Below are 19,737 nucleotides of genomic sequence, written 5' to 3'. Positions count from 1 at the left end.
AAATTAGCTATCTTCCAATCATTGAGTACAGAAGCCAATTTAAAGGACAGTTTACAAACCATAGTTAATAGTTCCGCAACTTCAGATTTGAGTTCTTTCAGAACTTTTTAAAAGATGCCCTTTTATCTCTCACTGCTTCTTTTACATGGTTGTTAAGCCACAGTGGCTCTTTTTTAGTTCTTTTACTGTGTTTTTTATTTGGGGTGTACGTTTAAGTTGGGCCTCCATTATGGTGTCTTCAAAAAGCGTTCAGGCAGCTTACAGGGATTTCACTTTAGTCATTTAGTCACTGCACCTTTTAATTTCTGTTTAACTAACTCCCTCATTTTTGCATAATTCTCCTTTTTGAAATTAAATGCCACAGTGTTGGGCTGTTGAGATGTTCTTCCCACCACAGGGATGTTAAATGTTGTTATATTATGGTCACTATTTCCAAGTGGTCCTGTTATAGTTACCTCTTGGACCTGCTCCTGATTAGTCTGCCTGCTATAATTGATTCTAGTATGTTCTTAATTGGCTCCAGGTGTCTTAATTAGCCTGCCTGTCTTAATTGGTTCTAGCAGATTCCTGATTGCTCTAGTGCAGCCCCCGCTCTGGTCACTCAGACTCAGGGAACAAAAAACTATTCATCCAGTGGCCAGTATATTTGCCCTCTACCAGATTCCTGTACCTCACTGGTCTGGGTCTGTCACAACTGGTTACTCATGAGACGTTTCTGACAAAGGCTGGGCCCCATTTTAGTGCCAGTGAAAATTATTTTTTCATCACAAAAAAGCAAAGCTCTGCACTTGCTGTCTTGAAAACATCCCGTTGGCTCTTGTTTGATTTTTGTCCATGAATATGAAAATGCTTGCTGCTCTAACATCACATCCTTGCAACATTTGTTTTTAAAGCTTAGTGTGCTAGTGCTAGTGGGGCGTAAACGCATCTAAAGCCTTATATCAGCTCTGCTTTTACTGCTTAAAACAGAAAAAAAATAGAGGGGGGGGCATCTACTGAAATCATTTTGGTTGCATCATATCCAAACTGAGCACTTAATTGCTATTTATTTAATGGTGCCCAGAGGTCTTGGTCCAGGATCAGGGCTATGTTGACCAGTTCAGCCACAATAATAGATGTGGTCTTTGTCCAAAAGAGTTTATAGCATGTAAGATTAGTACCTAATTTCTGAAAGACCCTTTTTCAAAAGACCAACCTATTAAACCCCCCAAATTGTGGTTTATAATGAAAATGTCAACTCATCTAGACTATAACATGGCCGTCAGTACTGAGCAGCATACTATTATGTGGGCAAGTGTCTGTGGTGTCCTACTGCATATTCTCAGCAGTCTAGTGATCCAGTCAGATGTAAGCCAACAGGTCAGACGTAATGGAGTGGTCATTTTTAGGCTATTAAGGAGAAGAAGAAGTAAAGTGTGTAAGGTAAAGGAGAAATGAATGAATAAAATACCAAAAGAAAAGAAAACCCTAGTATTTTAAACTATCAGGTACCCCAAGAATAATAAGCATGGAGAAACCCTGTAAATCTGAAAGGTAAGGTAAAGCCTAGTAAAGAATATTTTTGCTGTTTGGTCTTACCCTGTGGCCAGGGTGTTTGGAGTTAAATTCTCCCATCTGCCAGGACATATGCATTAAGCATTCAAGATAAAGTTTCAGTGGGATTTAAGAGCTACATGGAGGGAAATTTCAGTCCCCAGTGATAGACCATGAAAACAAATTACAGCCATCACCACTGACTGGTGCAAAGCACTTGCTGAATTCTTCCTGAAACGGGATTTTTTAAGCAGTGGAAAGGGTTTAAGTAATGCCCTCTGACATCTCCTCTATATGACGTTGGACTGTAAATACAAGTTTTGTCTCTCTTCCTTCTTTCTCAGACTGGGGCTTGAAAATTTGCACATGTCTGATTTCATGGTTATTTGTTTAAAACTTTTCTTCATGGGAATGTTTGTGTTATTGCAATGTCTTTACGTAAGGCTGGCGTTGGAGCTTAGTATCAACTCTTTAATAAGTCTGTATTTCATACAGTTACATGCACCTAATAAATATAATTGCTACAGACAAGAAGAAAACCCTGGCTAGGAACAGGCATTGGTTTGCTGCATTGTTTACCTCAGTGAGAATTTGAATGATGTTAGCCATTTAGATTGGATCCAAATACTTCACTACAGTTAGTTAGCTGATTAGATTTAGCTACATATTGCAGCACGGGTCCTCATTTATAAACAAGAGGTTCACCACACAGCTTAGGAAGTGAAAAGCCAAGGTGGCTTTTGTGCTCCCTTGATCCTGGGGTTGAGATGTGCCAAGCTGGTTCTCTAGTGTAAGTCTCCTGAAGGCTTCTGGAAGTTACAATGACATGGCCAGATGCCATAGAAATCTGGGGTCAAAGGTTCGTGTCCATAATCAACATAGTTCCTCTTTTCTACCCTACTCAGCCCCTTCTCTCACATAGTTTAAAGACTGCTACTATTAAAGACAAAGAGGAACATCAGCAAAAAAATATATAGTAGTATTTATTCACTTATTAAACTGAATTGCCACTTGTGCTGCCAAAAATCTTGCAGGAGCCTACATACCTCACTGTGAGAGTCTGATGCTTTTCAGCTGACATCAGTGTAAACACCTCTTGTAGCCAGCTTTAAGGATAGCAGTACACCTTGACTATGTGCACCAAGGAAGAGGAACATCTGGGCTCAGTGGAGGCCTTGAAAGGATCTCCTTGGAGAAGTTTTCTCCAGAAACGTATAGAATAAAGTAGGGCTGGGCTTGATCCCAATGTCCATATTGACGTTGGACATTTCTGAAATCCAGAACCAGATTTGCAAATGGCATCTATCATTATAGTGGCCCAAGCCAACATCCCAGATCTCATCAACACCCAACACTGGGGTCATTTGCCATCTAATCAGGGATGCTGGAACAATTTGTATAGTGGGGGTGCTGAGAGCCATTGAACTGAACTGCAAACCCTGTTTATGATGGAAACCACTTCAAGCCAGTGGGTGCGTCAGCACCTATGCATCTAGAGCCAAATTTTGCAGCTTGAGCCCATCCCTAGAACACAGTCAAACTATTCAAACCAAAGACAAGACTCTATTTTTAATTTGCCTCCTACTCAACAGAAGTTATCATTTGAAAAACAGTCTTACTGTTACTAGGTGCCTCAGTGTAATACTCTGTATTTAAGATCATAGGGCATTAGAAAGAAGTTTGGTGAAAGATAGACAGACAGACAGGTCATGTATAGCGCAACACATGCTTTAAAATTCCCACGGTGCACAGAAATCTCCTTCCAGGCTTTCAGTTGCAACTATTGGTTAATTAAAACATAGCCCTTTGTTTTCCAGACTTCTTTGCTGGGGAGGAGTCACCAAATCAGTCAGCCAGAATTAAGGAAGTGTATTAACAGTGTGAATCACACCGTTTCATGCTAATGAATTTGCCTGTGTGTGTACATATACATACGATGGCCTCTTCTCAATAGAATGAGAACAACTCAACTGTCATATGCTCTATACTGGTAATAACATGCCAATTGCCTCTTAGCTCAGGTAGGCTTTTCAATCAGGAGAAGATAAGCTCTGGCCCCTGTGATGCAGTGAAGTTGGGTGGTTATGTGGTACGGCATATTGACAGCTGTAAAGTTCTTAGGCAGCCACAGATTTATTATAATATTGCAGAAAAAAAGCTTTCTGGGAATGGTAAGACTATTTGGCTATATGAGACATTTAATCTGTAAGGAACTAAGACCACTGCCCCAGCACTCTGAATTTCTAGATGTTATCATCAAGCAGTAAAATGTCATATGCGGTGGCTTGTTCCTCATCCCGCATTACTGTCTTTCAGGTGTCACAGCTGAATCATAAACTTTGAGTTGATTCAATTTCAGAGCTGAGCCGGCCTCTTCAGAATTAAAAAGAAAGACCTTTGAAGCAAGAGTTAACTTGAAATCCACATTCTGCTTCCCTGTAACAATTGCACAATAAGATGCCCTTCAGTTTTTGTGTATCTTGGAGCAGAAAATAAAAATATTCAGTTCATACAACAAATATCTATCTGTAGGAAATGAAAAATAACCACTGTGCCCACTGCACTAGCAGTGAAATTTTTATTGATAAACCTTCAGTGACTTGGTGAAATAATGCTCCCCTAAAGAAATCTTCAACTTAATCTACAGCATTTGGCTGGTACTGTTTTGAAAAACAACCATTTATAATCCACAGATGAATTTAGCATTTAAGAAGATTAATGCATTCATAAATAGCCTGGAAAGCCAAAGTCATTGAATTTAGTGCACCAAACAGGTCAAACAGGCATTTATGAAACCATCTGGCATACTCACTGGGAAAAAATTTAATACAACTACAGACAGATCAGGAGTTTACCTCCACTAACATGATTTAATTTGGGAATATTTACCACTCCCCCAGAAATTGCAGCTGTTAATTGTTATGCAGTTGTTTTTCTTTGAAAAGGTGGGATAAATAATACCAAAACCAATAGAGTTTATGATTAAGCTATGAGAGACCCCTGTTTTGGCTGGTATACTTTACGGAGGAGGATCCTTCTGCTTTTAGAAACCAACTGTCCTGGAAGTTCATGAGCTGAACAGTCATTTTGCATGAGCTAAATGGCCATGATTTCTCCCATCTCCCCTCCCATGAAACTTGCAAAGGACTGGGTTTCCTCACGGCCTGGTGTGGGCATAATGCTAGTCCCCTTTCTTCACCAGGGGCTGGGCAGGAATCTTTCCCTTATTGCCAGAGTGGCCAAGGCAGGGTGGTTTTTTCCCCACCTTTCCCACAGCAGGTCTGGGACCCAGTATGGTGGGGTAGGAGGGTTAAGTCATAATATCAAACTTTAATAAGTAAAACTTGTGGCAGGTGTCCAGTGCGCATACGTGTTATGGAAGGGTACAGTCACCTGCTAAAACAGATTGAAAAAAGATCTGAAAGAAAGGACCCCTTAAGGATTCTGAGGAAGGGGCTAGGGGGTTGGAGCTCCTATGTCTGGTACAGCAGAGAGCTGACCCACCCTGTCCCCCCCTCACACATACACTTCCTTTCTCTAGCTCTCTTTAAGGGAGCTGAGGAAGGACAGTACTGGGCTCCTGTGTTTGGAATAGCAGGGAACCAACCCCACTTCGCTGAGTCCTCTTTTACCTTATACAAGGAGATGGCAGCAGGGTCCAGCACTGGGATAGCTGGGACCGGGTGGGAGATTATTTTGAAATGATTAAGGAAAGGATGGTGACCTGCACTGTACAATTTACTGCCAGATATTTTAAGTGAATAAAATTGTGGCCTAATTAAACCACATCCATTGCTGCCTCCTTTCTGTTGTGAGGGGCTCGGCAGAAACGAGGAGTGGAATTGTTTACCTCAGAATGGTGACTGGTCACATTCCTTGAGGACACCACCACTAACAACTCCTGCCATGTTAAATAATGGCCTAGTGGAAGCTATTGTGGTTGGCCTGTGTGACTTACATGCAGAATCAGTCATATTTTTAAGCCCTTTTTAAAACTTTGTTTCCCCAGTTCTTCCCGGCAATAGCCAGTCACAGATTTAAGCACAGAGAAACTGCTAAAATTAGCCTTTGTGTGGTGAAGTCCTGTATTACCCACCATCATTCAGCCATTTATTCCCCAAAGTCTCTTGTCTATTTTCCTTTTAGTTTTTTCCTCCCCAGCAAGTGGGGAGGTTGCTTTGTGTTTGTATACCCACATACAGGCCCCAAAGAAATTACCAAGTCAGGGAAGCCTGCTCTAAACACACATTTCTTCACGTGCCCCACTGTTGGTCTATCACCAGCACAGCTCCACTGGTACTAGGTGGGAGGGCTAATATAGACACGCCACTGGTGGGTTTGCCACTGTGTCATCTAAATCTGCTCTGAGGCGGGTTAGATAACAAGTAAAAATATTGCTGCTCTCTCTACATGAGCGTGCCTACTCTTCCTAGCACCACTGAAGCCATACAGGTGCTAGATCAATTTCTCAACCTTTTTGATACCAGGAACCGTCTTGCTGCCTTCCTAAACTGTGTCAGGGCGATCACAGGGACTGGCACCAGTCCATAGATGGGTCATTGAGAAACAATATTTAGAGCAGCAGTGGGAGAATGAGAAAAATGTAGGCACAGTCAAAATGGCTTGCTCTTCCCAAATGCAATTTCCAATGTGACTGATAAGCCACAGACCTTAACACAGGGCTACCGACCTGCTCACTTTTCCCCCCTCCTCTTGGCATTGTGCACACTGCATAGTGCAGCAGGCGTGCAGGTTGAATATAATAGATCTGATTCTCCTTCCGCCTTGGTGTAAATCAGAAGTAACTCCACTGAAGTAAATGGAGTTATATCAGCATAAAACACCACGAGCAGAAGCTCAGGTTCATTATGTGTCTCAGGATCTATGGGTGAGGCTCATCTTTTAGAGCCCAATCCCTGCGCCCATGAAAATCAATGGGAGTTTTTCCAGAGACGTCCAGGGAATCAAGATTGGCCCTAAATGAATAAATGCTGCAGCGCTGTCTTCAATAAGGAGCCCTTTCAGTTCACATCTAGCAGAGGAAAGCTGCCGTCCCAGAGACAATTGTTTGCTCATTCTCCTTATTATTGCTGCTGTCTCATAATGCTCTGTCAATGTATATGGAGTTTCATGAACACAAAAAAGATAAAATCTCTGCCTCCGGGCGATTAGTTACTTCCAAAGATGTGCCCATTCCAAACTCCTGGACCCAAACACCCCCTGTATTGCCGGGAAATTCGGACCAGATCAGTATCTGAACTCTGCAATATCAGCTCCTTTCTAATGATTACATTTCTACAGAAACTCAATTCTTACATAGCAACGTGCTTGAGGCAGCCCTTGGATTATTTACTCTGCAGAACCATCACTGCTTGAGCTGTAATGAGTGCCAGAAGGTGGAAAGAGCAGGAGATAGCATATTCCCCCACCCCTGAGGAAACCTCATCACCTAGCCTGTCCAACACGGTGGTGTTGGTTAATGCTTCAGTGGTGTTTGCCACCTCCTCGGGAAGGCCCTCTTGGAGCAAGAGCTTGGAGATAAGGCTGCTGAACTTGCTCTCTGTGGTGGAGTGAGGCTCTTCAGTCGGGGTTGGGCTGTAGGATGTGACGTTTAACTCCACTGGGTCAAGACAATAACCTTCAGGTGATCTGTGGAACAGCACATCCGCCAAGTCAATACCGGCTACTGAGGAGGGGGAGACACAAAGAATATCCCTGACAAGTCTGTAATTCTCCATCCACTCTTTCAGCCATTCGAGCTTGCAGTCACACTCCCAGGGGTTCCGGAAAACATAGAGCCTTCCCAGGAAATAGACTGGCTGGAAGACAGAAAAAGGTAGGGTGGTTAGGTTGTTACTGTTCAAATGCAAAGAGACTAGGCTGGTTAGGTTTTCAAATGCCCCTTCTTCAATGTAGTTGACCCTGTTTCGGTCCAAGTACAGAACCTCCAATTCAACTAGGTCCCGGAACCAGGTGTTGGACACGTTCCTGAGAAAGTTCCCACCAAGACTGAGCATTTTCAGGTGCCTCAGCCCGTTAAAGGAGTTTTCTGGGAGGTCATTGAGTAAGTTGTCATTCAAGTAGAGATACTCCATTTTCTGACAATCTTGAAAGGCTTGGTCATGAATGACATTTATTCTGTTGTCTTGGAGGTTAAGATACTTCAGCCTGGTCAGGCCCTGCAGAGAATTATAGGCTACAGCTTCTATCTTGTTTCGTTCCAAGTAAACATGGGTCAAATTCTCCATACCTCGTATGGCCCCAGGGATCCTTCGGAAATTGTTCTGGAAGCAGAAGAGCTCCTGAAGGGCAGGGAGCTCTATGAAAATCCTGTCTGGGATATTGAAAAGGTTGCAGTCAGCTAGGTCTAGTCTGACAAGCCTTTTGAGGGCAGTAAAAGTGCGAGTGTGCAGGTAGCGGATGTATTCATTGTGAGCCATTTTAAGCTCAGTCAACCTGGGTAGCCCTTTGAAAGCCCCGGGAGTGATGAAGGAGATGTTGTTGTGCTGGAGTGAGAGAGATTTGAGGGAAGGCAGGGTCCCAAAGGCCCTCTCTGAAACGAATTTAATACTGTTTTTATCCAGGTTGATAGAAGAGGCTTCACAGGGGAAGTCGCTGGGGATCTGCAGAAGGCCAGCACGGTCACACAGGACGGAACAGCTCCGCTCCTGCGTGCATACGCAGTTGGCAGGGCAGGAACGTACGCAGGCCCACACAGCATGGATGTGGGGGATACAAAGAATGACTGGTGGTGGGAACAGTACAATTGCCACACAGATAACGAGGTGGAGGAGAGAGAGAAAAACAGGAGCAGTTAGTAAATGTTAGTTATGACCAAAAGACTTATTTATGCCACAGATCTAGCCAGATTGCTAACAATAACCCATTAAAATACAGTTTCACTAAAGGAGAGCCAGGAACTCTCATGGAAGAATCCTCCAGAATTGACTCGAGAAGGGTTATTTTACCCTTGGGTTTTGAAACCCTCCTGTGGAATTCTATAATGGATTTAATCTCTCTCAAATTCTGTCAGTTTCTATATAATCCTGTTGAATTTATCTCTACAAAATTCTTTTAGGAATGTTTCCACCTCCTGTCACTTCTTTCTCAGTGAATTAATGTGTAGGTTCTCCCACTGGAACTGAACCTGGGATGCTCTGGGGGTTAGCAGGTCTATCAGCTGAGCGGAGGATTGGCTTGTTTGCAGGGGCAGCTCTAGACATTTCACCACCCCAAGCATGGCGGCATGCCGCGGGGGCGCTCTGCCGGTCGCCAGTCCCGCAGCTCCGGTGGGCCTCACGCAGGCGTGCCTGCGGTGGGTCCGCTGGTCCCACAGCTCCACCAGCTACCGGCAGAGTGCCCCTCGCGGCTTGCCGCCCCAAGTACGCGCATGGCATGCTGGGCCTGGAGCCACCCCTGCTTGTTTGTTTGGGAGCATTGCAAGCAGGTTTGCCAGCTAGAGAAAGTGCTTAGTTGTCTGAGGCATTGCAGTGTCTATGGGTTTTGCCTCTTTTTCCTGTGAAAAGCCCATTCGTTTTGATATTTATTCCACTAGTGGCCTGGATAGATGCTTTACTTTTAACTGCTAATAGTTCTCCTTATTCTAAAGTGTAGTATTTAAAAAGCCATTCCTTCTCTGGATTTGGTGGAGAAGCATGAGGGAAAGGGAGGTTCAAGGAATATCTTTGAAACACTTTTTTGCTCAGTCTGGATATTTCTTATTAAAGGTGATGCTCTAAGCCTCCAATAACGCACCTGCTTTGCTCTACCCATTGGTTACTATTTCCTAACACTCTGGCTGCCTTGCAAATGTGTGGCTGCCATGGCTTTCTGGCTGTGTAGTTAGGATCAAGCAAATGGATGTACAGTGATGAGGAAGATAAAAACTTCCTGGTTCCACTCAAACAAGAGGAGCAGGAACCTGAGGCAGTGTAAGCAGTGATACATGGGGCTGTGTGTGAAGGGAAAGCCTACCCAGCTGGAAGTCTGAGAAATACATTCTTTAGGGAGAGAACTGAAAACAGATCTCATTTTGTACTTGCTCTCCTAAGGTGTGTCCCACCTCCTGTTCAACGGGAATGAAAAAGAGCATCCACAAGCTCTTGATGTTGTCATTGGCAGGGCATCACCTGCTGAGTGATTTTTCTGTTGCAGTTTATCAGTTCTCATATCACTGCTACTTTAAAAAAAAAATAGCCAGGTGTCCTCCTCATTGCTAACAAACTCTCTCACCGCACTGCCAGCCTCACGAGTTTTACGCTGGGCCCTTGTGTAGCAGAAGGGGCATTCACTGGTGAGACCGCCCGTTCCTCAAAGGCAAGCTGCAAGACTAAATGGTGCCTGGCCAGATTTGCTCTCCCCAGGGACTAATGGTGCAACCACTTGTTTGTGGTGATTTTGCTGTAAAAGGTTAAGCTTCAGCAGCTCTCTATCTTCTATGTGACTAGCCTCTTTGGCTTTCATATACAAATCAAATTGTTGTTTGAAGCTTTTCTGAGTGTTCTGAGCATTTCCATCCCTTTTCAAGGTGACCTGCGCAGAAATTTTTTAAAATTGGGTTTGTGCCTTTTTTTAATCCTCCTTCAGGCCGGCCCGATCCTGCAAAGCAAACTGTCTGACAGAACCCTTTAAAGTCAATGGGATTCCATGAAGGCATAGGGGTCTGCCCACATGGGTCTCTGGAGGACTGAAGCCTTATGTTATATAAAGAAGGCCTGAACATGGGAGCAGGATGCATCTCCCCCCACCTCAAAAAAAAATCTGATTGTTTTTTACTGTAGAAATTACCCTGGAGGCTGTGTGGTGACTGGAGAACTAGCAAAATAGTGACACTACAAGAATCAAGTCAATGAATGTAGAACAATTGAAAGGGGGGAGGGATTTTATTCAGATTGTTTAAAAAAAATTTTGTTTTTTTTTCTTAACATGCATTTAACTGCAATAACTAATTAACATTTTAGATAAAGGAAGTCCTTTCCTAATTCAGCATCCAAATCCCTTCCATTACAGCTCCTCCAGTGAAACAAGACAAGACCTGATTTGATTTTTCTGATAATTCCAAGGTAAAAAACAAGCATAATATTGTTTTAAAAAACACTTTTCAGATTCTTTGTAAGTTATGAAGAGGAAAAAAAGTCCAAACCTAGAGAAAACTTTCCTATGCAAGTCATTGTAAAGGCTGATGAAAGATTTACAAATTTCAGTCACAGTTACACAACAGCCATTTTAAATTAATTATTTCCATACAAAGATGTGTAAATTTAGGCAGAGAGAGACTAAGTGACATTTCCAAAATCATGCAATAAGTCAGTGGCCAAGTTCAGTGCAGAACCCAGCTCTCCTGACTCCCAATTTACTTTCTAATTCCTTGACTTGCTGAAGAAAACATCTGAGTTCAGGTCAAGCCAAGTCATATCCTAGTCTGATGAGATTCTAGTAACGAGCAATTTTTTTTGTTGCTCTGCTGAATATGGATCTACCGCGAGCAGATTTACACAACACAAACACCTAGGTTGTCTATTTACAAATAAATCTCTCTAGTCTGCATAAATATTGAATCCATTAATCCCGCCTTAGAAAACAATGTCCTCCAAGCAAGAAAAATAAAAATAAAAAATGCAGAACCCCTCAGTATCAGAATATTTACAGTATTTTTTTTAGCGTTAAGGTCCTGCTAAAATCCTTCATCTGAACATCACCAAATTCTGAGGGTTCAAAATCCAAACCGACTTGCCATTCTGAATTTGCACCTTGATCCCATTTCTAGTATCTTTTGACAGCAGATCCGTATTCAAAGCACTGACACATTTATGCTGCCATTACACAGATCATTAAAAAAATGATGAATGTGTTTAAAATCTCAGCTGGAAACAGAAAAAACTCTGTTTGTTCAAAACATTTTTTTCCCCAAAAAAGCACATTTGCTTCTTGGGTTACGTTCAGTACAGTTCAGGCAGCTATGCTGGCTGGAACTTTTACCATCTGTCAATTCAGACAGAGAATTTGTGGTAATATTGGTTTAATTAAATATGTGTAATATAAAAGAATGAAAAAATATTGCCAGTTTCAGAATATCAGCAAAATGGCTCTGTGATTGAGACTGGTGGGGAGGGGATGGTATTTTTTTCTCAATTCAATTTAACTGCTGCATTTTTTTAAATGACTTCAATATTTGCACAAATGAATGAGAAGACCTACAAGATACCTGCACTGGATTTTCAGCAGCACAAGCAGACAATGTTTGAAATGATATAGAGTTAGCCTAAAACATACAATGTGATTGGTCTAATCTTAGAAACTACTATTGGCTTTCACAAAATAAAAATACTACTCACCATTTAAAATGATGACAAACATCACCTTGATTATTCACTTGTGGCATTTCAGATCTGGCAAGTAAAATTCTGTGATCTAAAAGTAGATGGAAGGATCTGAGATAGTTTCAGTCCACAGTCATTTACACATATCATCATCCCATTATCGTGTCTGCGTCTAGAAAGGAAGAATGAAATTCATAGGGAGAGGTTTTTCTAAACTGACTCTTTCCCCTAAGCTTCAAACCAACGCATTGATTTCTTCCTTTTATTTATTTTTGCCACTGACCTTTTCAGTGCACATTTCAGTTTTGTACTATTCTTCACAGGGCTTTTCAGCAAGGGCTTGACCAAGTTTTTAACATGAGGTGAACCACTGAAATGTGCCTAGATGGATGGGAATAAGGAAAAAGCATTAGGCTGCTAGAGAATGATCACTTAATCAAATCTACAGATGCTTTTACACAGCAGTGTTATTGAACCAGCAATGAACTGCCACAATGAACCCCTAACAAAAGAATTCATTTATTCATAGTTACATCACTTACCTAACGGAGCAATGGCTTCATCCTCCATCCTTGTCTGGACCCTGTCATTAGTTCTACTGGTCCATCTCTGAAGAGTTGGCATTTTTTCCCCTCCAAAGCTATCATTTAATGGTAGGAAAATCCTCTGTATCAGAGGAGGATTAGTGGAGCTGGAAGAATGTGTCTGTCCTTTAAAACTCCAAAGCAAAACACGGATTGCTGACAAACCAATCTGCTGCATTCTCCCCACCACCACCATCCCACAAAAAAAGAACTGGCTCTCTGCCATCAAAATAGCATTACTAGGAATCTAGAACAAAGCCATTATGCTGGTGCCTATTACATAACGGGAGAGGGAGGGAAGGAAATGTAATTATATTTTTGGGCAAGCACAGGCCTATGATTTCAACTAATCGAAATAGCAATGGCTGAACTAACCAGACCAACACAGCACCCTCAGCTTAAAAGCCTCCCAATGATATGCTCCAGTCCAAACCACAGGCCCAATTCTGATTTCTCATCACTTGTTCAAAAGTACAGCTCCACTGACCTGAATGGAAGTTGCCTCTAAATTACATAGGCATGAATGAGAATCTCATTCAAGCCTCATGTATATTTTGCACTGATAACAAAGGCTCCAATGAAACCTGGAGGAGAGGGAAAGAGGACCCAGGGGAGATGCACAGTATATATTACTCCTGGGAGAAAACAGCCCCTTTCATCTAAGAATGTGTTCTGCTTGCCAGGCTGATGTTTGTGTGTGGAATTGCCAGGGCAGGATCTGTACGTGGCAATACTGTCTTGTGCAGGACATGAGGCAATATTTAAAGCCTCTTTTGACAGAATAATGATGGTTTCTTTAGGGTGTGTTAGAGTAAAATGAGAGAGGCTGGAATCACTCGTTAACAATGCCTGGGGGTTGGGGGGGGAAACCCCTTTGCCTTCTTTTCCAGTTAGTTAATTTCACTTTTCAATAAATGAACTGCAACTGGAGCCAGTTAATTTGAGTTTGGTTCCTCTATATATCAGGGCAACTGAAAGACTGAAATGGTAACCTGTCCCATGTTGCCTCAATCATATTCAAGCAACAATGTGTAATTTTTTTTTTCATTTTGATGGCCCCCTCAAGCTTAGAGGAGCCCACAGTAGCATTTTGAACATCCTGGTAGGAAATTCCTGTGTCAAAGACTTAATTTAAAAATTGCTGGATATTTTTAATCCACACAACACAGAGCTAGCAAACTGTTCTCAGCCTAACTCGGTCTGAACTCGGGGCACTGCAGGGAGCTCTCTTGTGGGTGATGCTGAAGAAGGAAAGGATGTGATCATCCATCTTGTGATGAATCTGCTGAGCAGGAGGCAACCCTGAGCATTGTGGGTTGGCAGGGAGCAGACAAACACCCACATACGCTCCTGGCCAGTGAGACTAGGTGAGTGAGAACCTTTTGGGTTCAGATTTTAAAAAGAGCACAGAGCTAAATGTTCAGGTGTTCAGCATCCACAATTGCTGTACACATTGTGGCAGGGCCTGCCAGTGTTGCCAGCTCTCCCCATAGTTGGTGCTCTTCTTAAAGCCTGAAATCCTGAAGTCACATGAATATGGGAGACTCTCAGCTTTCATTTTAAAGAGAAGGGTCTTGCAACCATGGGTCTGGAGAAAAGCTTGAAAACATGGCCACTAACAGCCCCAAACCAGAAGGCAAGTAAAAAGAACCCACATTCTATTATTTTTTAAAACCTTGGGGTTGCTAAGACAATCTCATGATATTTTAGGGCCTCACTCATGATGTCTGAACACCTGGAGTTGGCAATACTGTATATTGGGCCTAACACTGAAGCTGCTATCCTGTTTGTCTCCTAGCTGACATATATGAGATCCATAAGGGTGCTGTGTCTCATGACACTGAGATCCCTGGAGGGTGGAGGGGTCAGTTACAATTTGATATATGACTTTCTGCTGTGTGGGGTGAGTTACTGAAGCCTTTGGCCAGCTGTGTGGACAGAGGAGTGAGTTGATTAAAGGGATCAAGTCCTGGTGAAACCAACCAGGATTTCACCAAAAGTGATAACCATGTTCTTCTACTCCCCAGAGATTAGGCACAGAATGAAACAGCCCAGCTGCAACTTGGTCTGAACACACAGGAATACAACTCCGGTTGTATTCAACTCAGGTGTAAGGGTGTGTGCAGAGGTTGTAGATGTGGCTTGGTTTGCAAATCGGTTGGTATGAAAATGTCAGCCTCAAAGGAGAATAATACATGCTGTTTTGAGGCAAACCAACCAATTTTTTACAAGACTTTCAGAGACAATCCAATTTTTTCAAGTTTTAATTAAAAACAAAATGTACAAGTATTTCCTACCCTTGGTTTTGAACGTTTTTTTCCCTTTTCTGGGGCTGGGAAGTCTCTTAAGAGCTGAATTAGTGATGTCACAAGAGCTCCTGATACTCAGGTGGTTTAGAGGAGTTTGAATGGCCTGGCCACTCAGAAAGGGGCACCAAAGGAACCTCTGAAAGTCCCGCAGCTGCCTTGGTCTTGCACTATATGGATGGACGGCCCCAGTGAGATTCGATAAGCTGGCACAGCCACCACCACAGAAACCCATGCGACAAATTCCCACTTGCCAAGTTTGATTTTTTCCCCCTATGGGACAAATCCTCAGGTTTACTGGGACTGGGGAGCAGCTAGTCCCACAAACTCCACAGGCCTGTGTGTACACAATGGTTAACATTCAGTTACATTAATATGAATAACAAAACTCAGGGGCCTCTGAACAGAGCGTGTTGTCAGAATATTCTTGCTATCCTTTTGCTGACCCAATATAGCAGCACATACCTATGCTGGCATGACCCCTTTTGGCTTGAGCAGTTAGCCAACATTCAGGGACTTGTGGGTTGTTTCTGTTAGGAGGAGGAGGTGACGATAGAGTCAGATATCTCTTTGGTGCAATACTGTGTATTAACAAAGGAGGTACAAAGTCTTGCTCCCTTGAATGCCGGATAAATCAAACAGCAGCAGACAGGTTCCTTGCTCACAGATCCAAGCCCCTTTTCAGCCAACACTCTACCCAAAAGCTCCCCTACTCTTGGCTTTTTCGAGGTCACACTCTCAAGTGCTTCCCTGTCTGCTGCTGCCTCTCTCTCACACAGAGACAATAGCTTCATCAGACAATAGCCACCCACTTGCATTTGCCGTCAGCCCACACTGAAACCCCTCTGCACCTCTAGCTCAGAGTCCTAACCAGCCTTTTGTGTGGCCTGGGCTTTGGACGGTGGCTCCTATTGTTTCCGCTATCTTATTACTTGTTACATTTATCCTGAATGAAGGGTGGCTGTTACGCCTACCAGATGCAATGAGGTTTCATCTGAACTTAAGCATAACACTGCTCCCATCAGTCCTCCTCCTGTAGATGCTGTCTCCCACTTCCTTTTAACACAGGGAATGGCCCAGTGGTTCACGAGCGATTGTCGGCGGGGGGGTGGAGGAGAAAAGCCAGCATGTCCCCTGGTATCTTCAGTTGGCATCTCCTCTCCTCAACCCTCCTTACACTGAGATCCTGGCCTACCTTCCCTGCCATTTTCTCCTTTTTGTGCCCACCCCGCCATATCTTCCATCTGTCTCAACTCCTTGCACACTGCACTGTACTTCCTTCCTCTGTCTCTAGACCAGGGGTCTCAAACATGCGGCCCATGGGCTGCATGCGGCCTGCGGAGTTATTTGCTGCGGCCTGCCAAGCTCCCCTCACCCTCTGCCCCATCTCCTGCCAGCATAGCGCATCCTCGCACCTCTGCCTACCTCCAGGTGCTCCCCACTGCCAAACAGCTGTTTGGTGGTGCTTAGCACTTTCCAGGAGGGAGAGGGGAGGAGCGAGGAGACACACACTCAGGGGAGGAGGCAGAGAAGAGGTGGGGCAGGGGCAGGGATTTGGGGAAGGAGAAGGAGTGGGAAGGGGCAGGGCAGGGGTGGGTCCTCATGAAAGGGGTGGAGTAGGGATGGGGCCAAGGGCGGCAGGGGGAGGTATCAGTGATGTGGCCCTCGGGACAATGTACTAGTCCTCATGTTGCCCTCATGGTCATTTGAGCTTGAGACCCCTGATCTACACCAAGCCCTCCCTTTGTGTTTGCTCTCTCTTCCAGATGCTACGACAGGGGTTCTCACACTGGGGGTCCCTCAGGGGGTCACGAGGTTATTACATGGGGGGTTGCGAACTGTCAGCCTCCACCCCAAACCTTGGTTTGCCTCCAGCATTTATAATGGTGTTAAATATATTAAAAAGTGGGTTTAATTTATAAGGGGAAGGGGTCGCATTCAGACTTGCTATGTGAAAGGGGTCGCCAGTAATAAAGTCTGAGAGCCACTGTGCTATGATTTCCCTGCACCCTCCTCCTTTCATGGCAGCGCCCACTGCTGTTGATGGTAGGGGCCTGCAGCCTGTCTCATTTGCTGCTGTTCCCTGTGTGCTGCAGCTGCTGTAAGGAAGTATAGGATAAGGGAACAGGGAGGGGGCAGTGAGAGCTGGGAGGAGGAGGGGCAGTTTCTGTGTTCTGCAGAAAAGCCAAAAGAGCGGCTCCGGGTCCCCCAGACAAAGGCGTATCAGTGAGGCCTGTGACTCAGGGCTAAAATTCAAGTGAAATCAGGAAAGCTGGTAATATACTTCTAGAGGAGGCACTCAGGTGACATTTGGCCCCACTTCCCTTTTCCTCTAGAAGGAATAGGGTAGACAAACAGCCACAGGTTTCTTGCCCCTCCCTGCACTTTCTTAGACAAGGGGTGAGTAATTCAGTCAGCTCAGGCAGTGAGAGTCAGAGAGAGAAAGGTTGGCACTGGAAGCATCACTACTGGCATCAGAGGGTTATTCTTTAAACTGGTAGGGAATATTCTAGTATACACCCCAGCATCCAACCACACTATATGAGCATTTAAGCTGCATGTTTCTACTAAAACAATCAGCAGTGACATAGTTAACAGTGCTGACCTCTAATGGGGCATTAGGCTTCAGAGTAAACACATTGTTTCAATCAGAGTGGCCAACCTGTGGCTCCGGAGCCACATGTGGTTCTTCAGAAGTTAATATGTGGCTCTGACTCCGGGGCTGGAGCTACAGACTCCAACTTTCCAATGTGCCAGGGGATGCTCACTGCCCAACTCCTGGCTCGGCCACAGGCCCTGCCCCGGCTCTATTCCTTCCTGCCCCCTCCTCTGAGTCTGCTTTGCCCTTGCTCCCCCAGAGTCCCCTGCACGCCACAAAACAGATGATTGGGAGGTACAGGGGGAGAGGTGGAGGTGCTGATCAGTCAGGCTGCCAGTGGGTGGCAGGCGCTGGGAGTAGGAGGGCTAATATGGGGTTGCTGATGTATTACTGTGGCTCTTTGGCAATGTACATTGGTACATTCTGGCTCCTTCTCAGGCTCAGGTTGGCCACCCCTGGTTTTGACGGTTTGGCTAAGCACAAAGTTATTAGTTCACACTGTGAAGCCCATCTGACTCTATTACAACGCATGTGGCTTGGTACCTTCCTGTGGAGTGCACTGGACTGACTGTGAAGTGAGCAACTTCCAAATGACCAGGCCACGATTCTCTGCATGGAGCTAGCCAGGGGTGAGCTGGAGCCGTTCACACCAGTTCGCACGAACCGGTTGTTCAGTTCAGAAGCGGTTTTAGAAAAGACGGTTACTCACCTTTGTAACTGTTGTTCTTCGAGATGTGTTGCTCATATCCATTCCAGTTAGGTGTGTGCGCCGCGCGTGCACATTCGTCGGAAAACTTTTACCCTAGCAACTCAGTGGGCCGGCAGGTCGCCCCCTAGAGTGGCGCCATCATGGCGCTTGATATATACCCCTGCCGGCCCACCCGCTCCTCAGTTCCTTCTTGCCGGCTACTCCGACAGTGGGGAAGGAGGGCGGGTGTGGAATGGATATGAGCAACACATCTCGAAGAACAACAGTTACAAAGGTGAGTAACCGTCTTTTCTTCTTCGAGTGATTGCTCATATCCATTCCAGTTAGGTGAATCCCAAGCCTTATGTAGGCGGTGGGGTCGGAGTGAAATGTGGCAGAATGAAAACTGCTGAGCCAGAGGCTACAGCATCTCTTGACCATTGAACCAGGGCATACTGCAAAGCAAAGGTATGGACCGAGGACCAATGGAGCTGCGCGACAGATCTCGTGGGAAGGAACACGAGCCAGCAAGGTGGCAGATGAAGCCTGAGCCCTGGTAGAATGCACGGTGATGTGGCTTGGGGAAATATGAGCCAAATCATAACAAGTGCGGACGTCCGCCATCACCCAAGATGAGATCCTCTGAGAGGAAAACAAGCAAGCCCTCCCTTGGCCCGCTACCGTGACAGAGCTGGGGCACCTTACGAAATGGTTCTGTCAGCGCAATATAAATGCGAGCACTCCACAGATGTTCAAGGAGTGCAATGGTTGTGCCCATTGCGTTGAGCTGTGGGTAACATGAAAGGCCGAAACCACCTTAGGGAGGAAAGCCGGGTGCGGTCATAACTGCACCTTGTCTTTGTGAAACCTAGTGTACGGCGGAACCACCGTAAGAGCTCTGAGCTCGGAGACCCGTCTGGCCGATGTAACAGCTACGAGGAAAGATGTCGTCCAAGACAGGTATAGCAGAGGGCCAGTCGTGAACGGCTCGACTGGGGGAGACATAAGTCTGGTTAAAACTAGGTTGAGGTCCCAGGTTGGGGCTGGGCGGCGCCCCCGAGGGTGCAAGCGCTCCAAGCCCTTGAGGGACCTCGAACCCATAGAGCGTGAGAACACGGAATGTCCACCTTAGCCTGGCTGGAAGGTAGAGATGGCTGCTGAGTGTATCCTCAGCGATGATACCGCCAGGTCCTGCCACTGAAGGCCAGAGGCAGGCCAAATAGAGGGGATCGAGACCTCAGCAGGAGCAAGATCGAGCCTATTGCAGCTGTAGAAGAAACGCTTCCACCTGGCCCGGTACGTTGACCAGGTGGAAGGCTTCCTGTCACCCCGGCTCAGTTACGCAGCAGCCACACCGTGAGGCGAAGAGGCTGCAGGTCCGAGTGACGAAGCCTGTCGTTGCCCTGAGTGATGAGGTCTGGGTGGGGTGGCAGGGTAATTGGGTCTGTTATTGACAGGCCGAGCAACGTGGTATATCAGTGCTGCCTGGACCACTCTGGAGTGATCATGATGATGCGCACTCTGCCCCTGCGGAGTTTGAGCAGGACCTAATGAACCAGTGGGAACAGTGGGAAGGCATAATGGAGTTGGCCTTTCCCCGGCACCAGGAATGCGTCCAAGATCGATCCCGAGGAGAGACCTTGGAAGGAGCAGAACATCTGGCATTTTCTGCTCTCGCGGTGAGTGAACAGGTCTATGTGAGGAAACA

At 45.2% G+C, this 19,737-nt stretch overlaps 1 protein-coding gene across 2 annotated transcripts; it reads right to left on the bottom strand.

Annotated features, from left to right (window-relative positions):
* Window positions 1–3,906: 3,906 nt before the first annotated feature.
* On the bottom strand, window positions 3,907–12,565 carry NYX (nyctalopin). Of its 2 annotated transcripts, XM_030576281.1 has the most exons (4): window positions 12,395–12,565; window positions 12,136–12,233; window positions 11,868–12,024; window positions 3,907–8,278 (listed from the first exon to the last, which is right to left on the bottom strand). In XM_030576281.1, exons 3-4 carry the CDS (start codon window positions 11,887–11,889, stop codon window positions 6,879–6,881), a joined length of 1,422 nt encoding a protein of 473 aa, XP_030432141.1. In that variant the 5' UTR covers window positions 11,890–12,024; window positions 12,136–12,233; window positions 12,395–12,565; the 3' UTR covers window positions 3,907–6,878. The 2 variants fall into 2 exon arrangements, with proteins under 2 accessions (XP_030432141.1, XP_030432150.1); XM_030576290.1 differs by lacking the exon at window positions 12,136–12,233 and having other exon boundaries at window positions 11,868–11,943.
* Between the last annotated feature and the right edge of the window lie 7,172 nt (window positions 12,566–19,737).

The sequence above is a fragment of the Gopherus evgoodei genome, chromosome 1, assembly GCF_007399415.2.
Source record: "Gopherus evgoodei ecotype Sinaloan lineage chromosome 1, rGopEvg1_v1.p, whole genome shotgun sequence".
In the NCBI taxonomy this organism is placed as follows: Eukaryota; Metazoa; Chordata; order Testudines; family Testudinidae; genus Gopherus; species Gopherus evgoodei.
Note: the sequence above shows the minus strand (reverse complement) of the source record. Positions and strands in the feature narration are given on the sequence as shown.

Bases quoted from the DNA above. Each gene is read 5' to 3' on its own strand.
- NYX (XM_030576281.1), bottom strand. From the start codon at position 11,889: ATGTTTGTCATCATTTTAAATG. The intron at 8,279-11,867 runs GTGAGTAGTATT...TCCCACCACCAG, and splicing joins GTTTGTCATCATTTTAAATG to TCATTCTTTGTATCCCCCAC.